This window comes from Fonticula alba (assembly GCF_000388065.1).
Source record: "Fonticula alba strain ATCC 38817 unplaced genomic scaffold supercont2.19, whole genome shotgun sequence".
In the NCBI taxonomy this organism is placed as follows: Eukaryota; order Rotosphaerida; family Fonticulaceae; genus Fonticula; species Fonticula alba.
The window spans coordinates 27,634-36,675 of NW_009242989.1; the positions used below are offsets into that span (position 1 = coordinate 27,634).

Genomic DNA, 9,042 nt, shown 5'->3' on the forward strand with positions numbered 1-9,042 from the left:
GTGTCACGGCCGGCGGGCCACCCGGCGGGCAGGGGGGGGGGGGCGTACCACATGAGTGCAATTTCATTTTGGAAGAGGGCCACCTGGCGCGGAGTCATCTTGGTGGCTGGGGTGATTGCGATTGCAAATGCATGGGGTTGGGTGAGTCTGGCGGACGCGCGGAGCAGGGGCAGGGGAGGGGGCCGCGCGCTGGCGCACCTTTCAGCTGCTTGATGGCCACGGTGTCCGGGCAGCCAAGACGCGCGGAGATGCCGGCCCCGATGGCGCGCGCGGCGAACACCCGGGCCTGGGCTCCGGTCCCGAGGGCGTCATCGACCGGGGCGAAGTCCGCCATGGTGTCCACCTGCATGGCGCCCGGCAGGGCCAGCTCTGCGGGGGATGGCAACTGGGCGGCGTGCCGCAAGGTCAGTGGCAAGAGGCTTGGAGGGGCGAGGCCATGGGCCGGCGGGGGCACTACTCAGGGGGGATTCTGGCCAGGGGCATGCGCACCGACAATCGTGTTGAGCACCGTCGAGTCTGCGAGGAGCGGAGGTTAGTTGGCGAACGCAGGACGGCAGCCGAGGGGCCGGCTCTCTTGCACGTGGGGTAGGGACGCACTCTCATGCGGTTCCGACTGCAAGGGCCGATGTGAGAGGCCGGTTAGTGGGGCTCGGGCGGGGGCGGGGGCGGGGGCGTGGCTTGGCGGGCGGGCGGGCAGCATGCGCACCAGGTCCCTCGGGCTCTTGGCCCGGCGAGAGCGCAGCAGCAGGAACAGCGCCAGGGCCAGGAGCAGCACCAGCAGCAGCAGCAGGCCCAGGCCGATGCCGAGGCCGAGGGCTGGCGCCGCCGCCACAAAAAAAAGAGCACAGCGGGGGAAGGGGGACAAGCGAGGGGGAGAAAAAAAAAGACGATCAGTATCTGGCCGGGGCGGGCACAAGGAGAGGCGCCGGGATGAGGGGGCGGACACCTACCGAGACGCCGGTCGCGTGCCAGGCCATCGCCCGGCGTGAGGCAGTCCTCGCGCGCCGGGCCGACGCAGGCCGAGCACTCGGGGTGGCAGGCGACACAGGCCGGCACCGGGGCATCCCACTGGGGGAAGAAGCCGTCCGGGCACACTTCCACGCACGACGCCCGGGCCAGCAGCAGGAAGCCCGAGGCACAGCCGTGGCAGGAGTCGGCCTCCGGGCAGACACGCGGCCCGGAGGGGCCGGGCGCCGCGCAGGCCGGGGTGCCGGGCCCGGCGGAGCAGCGCTCGCAGTGCGCCGGGCAGGCGGCCAGGCAGGCCCCGGCCGCGTGGTCCAGCCAGTGGGTGGCATCGGCGCAGGCGGTGCACCGGGCCTCGGCCGGCTCGGTGGCCACCGAGCCGGCCGGAGGAACTCCCCGATCGAGCAGGCCCCGGCACAGCGCCCGGTCCGGGGCGAGAGCAGGAGCCCGGGCTCGCAGTCGGTGCAGCGCGATGCGCACGCGGCGGCGTCCGGGTCGAAGGCCGACAGGTAGCCGGTGCAGCCGGCCGGGCAAGCGGCCGCCAGGGCACCGGCAAAGTGCCCGGCCGAGCGGGAGGTCACGCAGTGGCCCTCCTGCGGGAGGTGCCCCTCCGGGCAGGCGATGCAATCGCCCGGGTCCGGGCCCTGGCACAGCCGGCAGGCCGGCGAGCAGGCGCGGCACGCACGCCCGCCCGGGGCCGGGCGCTGTCCGGCAAATTGCCCGGCCGGACAGGCGCCAATGCACGATCCATCCAGGGCCAGGACCCGGGAGTCGGGACAGGCGGTGCAGTCCGAGGCCCCGGGCCCGGAGCAGGCCGCGCACGAGGGCCTACATGGCTGGCAGGTGGCCCCGGCGGGGAAGGTCCCGGCCGGGCAGTCGGCCAGGCAGACCCCGGCCGGGAGGAATGGCCGGGCCGGGCTGCAAGCGAGACAGTGCTCGGGCCCCGGGCCGTGGCAGGTGGCGCATGTGTCATGGCAGGTGGCACACACCCCGCCCAGGGCCGAGGACCCGGGGGCGCAGGTCAGCACACAGGCCGACGCCTCCAGGAGCCAGCCCCGGTCGCAGAGGGCACAGGCCGACGCGTCGGCCGGGCAGCTGGCGCACTTGGCCGGGCATGCGGCGCACCCGGCGGCCGAAGTGCTGTACCCGACCGGGCGGCCGGGCACACAGCGCATGGGGGTGGCCCCGGCCGGCAGGGCCAGCAGCCCGGCCGGGCAGCCGGCCGTGCACTCGGTGGACTTGGTGCCGGAGCACGCCTCGCAGGAGGCATGGCAGGGGAGGCACCGCTGGCCGATGGCCACATGCCGGGCAGCGCACTCCTGCACGCACCGGCCCGCCTGGAGCACGGACCCGGTGCACCGCCAGCGGTGCCCATCGGTGGGGCCATTGCACTCGGCGCAGGCCGGGTCGCAGGGCTGGCAGGCGACCTCGCCCGGGGGGCGGAAGGCCCCGGCCGGGCAGGCCGACACGCCGGTGACCAGCCCCTCCGCCGGGCCGGCGAGGGCATCCAGCCCGGCGATGCAGGCCGTGCATTCGGCGCCGGTGGGCCCGGCGCACCCGGCACACCGCGAGTCACAGGGCTGGCATGTGGCGGACCCGCCATCGGGGTAGGTGGCGCCCGGGCAGACGGCCACACACTGGCCATCGTGCGCCAGGAGGAGGCCCCCCCCCCCCGGCAGGAGAGGCAGACGCCGGCCGGGCAGGGCACACAGGCGGCCGTCCCATGCGGCGGGGTGGCCGGGGCGGCGGCCCACCGGTGGCCCGGGCCGCAGACCGTGCACGCCTCCGGCCCGCCGGAGCACAGGGCACAGGCGTCGGCGCACGGCCGGCACCGGCCCGGCCCGGTGTACTGCCCTGGCAGGCAGGCGGCCCCGCACAGCGACCGGGCCAGCGGGTCCTCCAGCAGGAAGACCAGCCCCTGCTTGCACGCGGAGCAGGCATCGCCGCCGGTGCATTCGGCGCAGGAGGAGTGGCACGGGGCGCAGGAGGAGTGGCACGGGGCGCAGGACCCGTCGCCGGGGTCGGAGTGCCCGGCCGGGCAGACCTCGCACACGTCGGCCCGGGAGCACTGCAGGCAGCCGGTCGGGCAGACGGTGCGGGCGGCGGGGCTGCCCGGGGCCGAGCACTCGGCCCGGGACCCGTGGCAGGGGGCGCACGCCCGGCCGGCGGCATCCGGGGCCATGCCGGCCGGGCAGCCGCTGGCACAGGTGCCGGTGTCCGGCAGCAGGAGGTAGCCCGCCTGGCAGTCCGGGCAGGCGATGCAGGCCCCGGTGGCCGGGCTGCCGACCGGCGGGGCCCCGGTGGCCCAGCGGAACCCCGGGCGGCAGGTGACACAGGCGTCCGGGGCCCCGGCGCACTGGGCGCACCCGCCATCGGTGCAGGGCTCGCACGACCGCGTGGCGGCCTGGGGCCGGGTGCCCTCCGGGCAGGTCCCGGCACAGGTCCGGCTCGGCTGGAGGAGGTCCCCGGGCAGGGCGCACCGGACACCGGCGCCCGGGTCCCCCGGCCGGGTGCACTCGGCGCACAGCCGGTCGCAGGGGTGGCAGCGCGTCGGGTCGCCCGGGCCCAGGGCATGGCCCCCGGGGCAGGCGGTGCAAATGTACCCCTCGTCGGCGGCCGGGGCGCAGGCCGCGCAGCCGGGCTGGCACCGGCAGGCGCCGCTCCCATCCGGGACCAGCCCCTCCGGGCACCGGGGCAGGCAGGCGTCCGGCGCGTGGGGCAGGAGCCGGTCGCACCGGGTGTCGGTGCACTGGTCGGGCGTGGGCCCGGTGCAGGTGCGGCAGGACCCGGCGCTGGGGGCGCACTCGGGGCCGAAGGTGCCGGCCGGGCACTCGGGCAGGCTGCTCAGGGCCCGGGGGCCGTGGTCAGGATGGCATCCGGCCCGAGGTCCGGCAGGCCGGGCAGGCTGCTCAGGGCCCGGGGGCCCGGCTGGCAGGGCCCGGCCAGCTGGCCCGGGGGCCCGGGCACCGAAGCAGCACCACCCCCACATGCTGGCCATGCAAAACCACCAACGGCCCCGGGGTAGTGGGGCAGGTCGTGCAGCGGCAGCATGGCCGCCGCCACCGGGGCCACCCCGGCCGCCGGCCAAGCGACCGGCACCCGAGCCAGGAGGCGCCCGGCGCCGGGGATGTCCCGGGTCCGGCCCTGGGGACCCATGCCGGCCGGGTGGTGCACCACCGCCCAGTATACCTGGGAATTGAGCGACGCCAGCCCCGTGTGCAGGATGCCGGGCTGGAGGTGCTCCGGCGCCGAGCGCGACCCGTCCCCCATGCCCAGGACCTTCCACCCGTCGGCCGGGACCGGGGTGGCTGCCAGGGGCAGGCTCCGGCCTTGGGGGGAGCTGGCCGCGGCGCCGGGCACGGGCCCCCGGCCGGAGGCCAGGCGGGGCCCGGGCCGGGGGAGCCCAGTGAGCGGCCCGGCCACCGGGGCAGCCCCCGCCCCCCCCCGGCAAGGGTGCCACCCATGCCATCCGGGGGGTGGGAGGTGCCATACTGGAGCAGCGAGTCCCAGGCATGGGCCACCAGGCTGGCCCGCGAACGGTGGCACACCCATGCCCGGCGATCGTCGGTGCTCGGGTCCCAATGCGGCAGCATGGCCGCCGACTCCGGCAGCCGGACAATGGTGTGCGACCCGTCCGGGTGGAATTCCACCACCATGTCGCCGAAGCCCAGGGTCCAGGGGCCCAGCGGGTGGCCCGGCAGCGGGAAGGCAGCCGTGCCGGCCACGGACCGGGGGGCCCCCAGCTGCACGTCGCACCCCTGGTCGGGGGCGGGCCCCGGCAGGGTGCATGTGAGGGTGGCCCGGAAGAGCCCGCTCGACCGGGTGCGGATGATGAGGTCCAGCCGCACGGCGCCGGCCTGCAGGCGGGGGGCCAGCTCGAACAGCTGGGTGATGTTCTCCAAGGGGGCCAGGGTGTGGAGCTGGGTGACGGCCAGCGGCCCGGCCGGGTTCTGGCGCCGGGATCCCAAGTCCACGACGCCCAGCATATTGCCAAGGGCAATGGCCAGGAGGGAGGACGTCCTGGCCCCGGCGGCCAGGGAGGCATTGCTCACGTGGAGGCGTCGGTCTTGGAGGAACGTGCGCGAGGAGCACACCGCGGCCACGCCTCCGGGCGAGGCGTCCAGGATGCCGGCCTGGATGGCGAGGCTGGCCGGGGGGGGGGGGGGGGGGGGGGGGGGGCAGCCCGCCGCCGGGTGGGGCGACGGGCCGGGCAGGGTGCCGGCAGGGGCAGCGATCTGGCGGGGGGGCGTGATGCCGAGCGAGGCCAGGAGCGGTGAGGCACCCAGACGCGAGTAAGCCGGGAAGGGGATGCGCAAGTCGGCCAGGAGGGTGGGCGACCGCGGAGCAAAGGGGCTCACAATGCCGAGTCCCAGGCCGGAGGGGGGGCCGGGGCGCACACGCCGCCGGCGGCCTGCGTCCCGGCCGGGCAGCTGCCGGTGCAGACATCCGCCTGGCCGGGGCCTGGCCGGTGGAGGAGGAAGCCGGGTGCGCACACGAGGCAGGTGCCACTGGCGTCGGGGCATGTCCGGCAGTTGGTCACCGCGCAGGGCAGGCAATCGACTGAGTGGGAGGAGGGGTGGGGAGGAGGGGGGGGGAGGGGGGGTGGGGAGGGGGAGGAGGAGGAGGAGGAGGAGACAATAAAGAAGAAGATGAGGAGGAGGAGGAGAGAATAAAGAAGAAGAGGAGGGGGAGGAGGAGAGAAAAAAGAAGAAGAGGAGGGGGAGGAGAGCAAAAGGAAGAGGAGGAGGGAAGTGGCAGCCATGGGGCCGAGAGGATACGAAAAGAGGCCAGGTTGGAGGGGACAGGGAGAACCAACAACAAAGCCCACGGCAGCCAGGGCCACGCACACTGGCCAGGGCCCAGGACCACGGAGAAGAAGCCATCCGCACAGCCGGCACACAGCTCCCGAAGGCGCTGGGGCTGCACACAATCGACCGGTCGGTGGCGCAGGCGGGGTCCCCATCCAGGAAGAAGGTCCGGTGGTGGATGACCAGGGCCAGGATCTCCGGCCGGCCGGCGCCCGGGGCCCACACCACGGGCTTGGCATTGTGCGGCTTGAGGTCCATGTTTTCGGCCCACCGGACGCGCTGCCAGGCGAAGGCCCCGCCGGCGGTCGGCTGGTGCCGCACGCGCCAGGGGGTGCGCTTGTTGTGCAGCAGCAGCAGCAGCAGCAGCAGCGCATTGCCCGGGTGGGCGGCGTCCTGCACCGGGGGGACCAGGAAGGCGGCCAGGGACTTTTGATTGCCGGAGAGGGCGTTGCTTTGCAGCGGCCCCGGCACCGCGCCATCATCCCCGAGGCCGACATACACCAGGAGCCGGTCGCTCAGCATCACCACCAAGTCCATGTGGCCGGGGTCGGCCGAGAGGAAGCGCGTGGCCGCCAGGGCGATGGGCTTGGCCCCGAGGGAAACCGTCTGCGCCGGCTGCCCGGCCCGGACCCAGGCCCAGCCCTTTTCGAGGGCCACGAAAAGGTGCCCCGGCAGGCCGGGCACCGCCAGCTCCACCGGGTGCTTGGCATCCAGCATGGCCAGCGGGCCCCAGCCCCGGGTGGCGGCATTGTGCGTCACCGTGGCGAAGGTGGACTCGGGGCCGGTTTTGAATTGCACCAGCGCGGTGACCGTGTCCCGGCCGGATGCATGGCCGGCCAGCAGGAGGGGCCCATAACCGGGCCCAGGACAGGGGAGCTGCTGGCGGCCCCGCGCGAGACCCCCACCTGGGCGCCCTTCTGCCACAGGAAGAGCGGCTCCCGGCTGGCCGACGCCAGGGGCAGGGGCCCGACATCCGGGCTGGATGGCACCCCGGCGAGCGCCCCCTCGGAGGAGCCCCACGAGTTGAAGAGCACCCCGGCGCGGATGTCCCCCAGATGGGCGACGTGCCGGTCGCGTGGGTCCACGCGCCACCGGCCGGGCGTGACGTCCGTGCAGGCCGGGCCCTCTCCCGGCAGGAGCCCGGTCATGAAGGGGTCCGACCGGCAGCCCGGGGCCTCGGGCGCCTCCACCAGGTAGTGGCTGTCGGCGGCCACGGCCGGCCAGCCGGCCAGGAGGAGCACGCCCAGAAGCAGGCCGAGGAGCAGTCGCGGGGGCGCCGGGCCCCCGGGGGCGAGGAGGGCCCGCCGTCCCGGCGTGCGCATGGCTGTCTGGACAGAGGCACGCGGTGAGAGGACAGCTGAAGGGGGAGCGGGGCGCGGCCGGGTGAGGCATGGGAGAAGAGGTGCCGATCGCCGGGGGCCCCGGCCCGAGGGGGGGGCGCCATTTGAAGATCCGTCCCGAGGGCGGGGGGGGGGGGGGGGGGGGGGGGCGGGGCCCCCCAGCACCCCCCGGTCCCAGGGGGGCGGGGGGCGCCTTGGGAGAGGACGGGAGAGAGGAAGAGAGAGCAAAATTATCCCGGCGGGGGGGGGGAGCGGGGGACGGGCCCCCGGGGGTGGGGGGCCCCGGCGCCCCCCCCCCCCCCCCCCTCCCGAGACGGGGGCGGGATCTTGGGCGGCCGGCGCGTCGCCCGCCCCCAGGGACCGCCAGCATGCCTGGCGAGTCCTGTTTTCGTGCGTTTTTCGGCGGGCGGGCACTCGGCGGGGCGGAGGAATGCATGGAGCGCGTCCCGGTTCTGCCGCATCAGAATGGAATTGGGCTAAATCGCCGTTTGCCTTGGGGCACCAGGGGGGGGGGTGCAGTTCTGCCATGCCCGTCGGGGGACGCCGGCACGACAAACAATCAACCATGCCGCCGGGCCGGGGGGACCTGGGTGCCCGGAGCCGCAGCTCTAGGGCTTTTCGAGGATGGAGGCCGGGCGCGTGAGCGAGCTGGCCAGTGTGAGTTCCCCCGGGGCGGGGGGTGTGGGGTTCGGGTGACGTGTGACTTGGAACGGTTATGCTGATGCTGTCCCTGCTGGTGTTGAGGGCGTGTTCCAGAGCGAGAGAGCGAGAGAGAGAGAGAGAGAGAGAGAGAGAGAGAGAGAGAGAGAGAGAGAGAGAGCGAGAGAGCGAGAGAGACAAAGAGACAAAGAGAAAGAGTCACAGAGACAAGTACACAAAGAGACAAAGAGAAAGAGGCACAGAGAGACACAAAGAGACACAAAGAGACCGCCTTCGGGCTCGGTGCCGTGTGTTGCATGTTGTGTATTGCATGCTGCGCGTGGTGTGATGGCTGGGACATGTCCGGGGGGGCAGAGTGGCGAGGTGTCCCCGGCCAAGGGAAGGCTGCAACACCACGGACCCTGGGGGGCGGGGCCGCACAACACTCGGGGCAAAATGCCGCAGCTGCTGCCCCGCCGGACGGGGCGGCCGCCCACCTATGGGGTCCCCCTCCGTGGGGCCTTGCACGGGGCACCATCTCGCTGCCCCCGGCTGAGGCAAGGAGGGGGGGCATTCACAACGGACATGGCCGCCGGCAGGCAAGAGAGCGGCCGGCCGGCCTTGAGCTCAGGGAAAGGCAGCCGCCAGGCCGGCCAGCGAGGCGGCCAGGGCCGCGGCGCCCGGGCGCTCGCGCGGGTCCGCCGCCCACGCCTGCCAGTAGGCCTGCTGGAAGGCCGCCAGCCAGGGCGCGGCACTGGCCGCATCGGCCAGCCGCACCGGGGCCCCGGTGCCCGGGGCCACATCCGGCCGCTTGCCGTCCAGCACCGCGCGCAGGATATCCGCTTGCGGGGTGCCTGCGGCGCATGGGTAGTGGGTCGGTCAGTGGTCGGGGCGAGATGAGCAGAGAGGGGGCCCACACACGGGGGACAAAGCAGAACACGCACCGGACCAGGGCCGAGCCGCGGCCACCAGGCTGAAGAGCAGTACGCCCAGCGAGTAGATGTCCACCTTCAGCAGGGACACCACGCTGCTGTCCGGCGGGGCCAGGGCGAAGGGCAGCCCGTGCAGCCGGGCCAGCGTCTCCGGCGGGGCGTACGCCAGACTGCCGGCCGCCACGTCCCCCAGCGTCGGGATCACCGAGAACCGGTTCAGCACCAGGGCCACGCCGAAGTCCCCGATGACCGGCTGCAGGCGTGACGGGTCCGCCGGGTCCGGCCGGACAAACACATTCTCCGGCTTCAGGTCCTTGTGCACCACGCCGTGCGCGTGGATGAAGGCCACCCCGGCGGCTA

General features: G+C 74.5%; 2 protein-coding genes across 2 annotated transcripts; both read right to left on the minus strand.

Moving 5' to 3' along the window:
- Nucleotides 1–94: 94 nt before the first annotated feature.
- Nucleotides 95–7,093, minus strand: H696_06120 (hypothetical protein; the record flags this gene model as incomplete). The annotated part of the gene is made up of 12 exons (XM_009499880.1): nucleotides 95–147; nucleotides 199–385; nucleotides 490–516; nucleotides 598–613; nucleotides 707–816; nucleotides 951–2,600; nucleotides 2,672–3,909; nucleotides 3,972–4,303; nucleotides 4,456–5,109; nucleotides 5,361–5,523; nucleotides 5,813–6,647; nucleotides 6,677–7,093. 12 exons carry the CDS (start codon nucleotides 7,091–7,093, stop codon nucleotides 95–97), a joined length of 5,682 nt encoding a protein of 1,893 aa, XP_009498155.1.
- A 1,284-nt stretch (nucleotides 7,094–8,377) lies between these two features.
- Nucleotides 8,378–8,979, minus strand: H696_06121 (hypothetical protein; the record flags this gene model as incomplete). Its single annotated transcript, XM_009499881.1, has 3 exons — nucleotides 8,378–8,604; nucleotides 8,695–8,852; nucleotides 8,906–8,979. The coding sequence occupies 3 exons, from the start codon at nucleotides 8,977–8,979 to the stop codon at nucleotides 8,378–8,380; spliced, it is 459 nt and encodes a 152-aa protein (XP_009498156.1).
- Nucleotides 8,980–9,042: the final 63 nt, after the last annotated feature.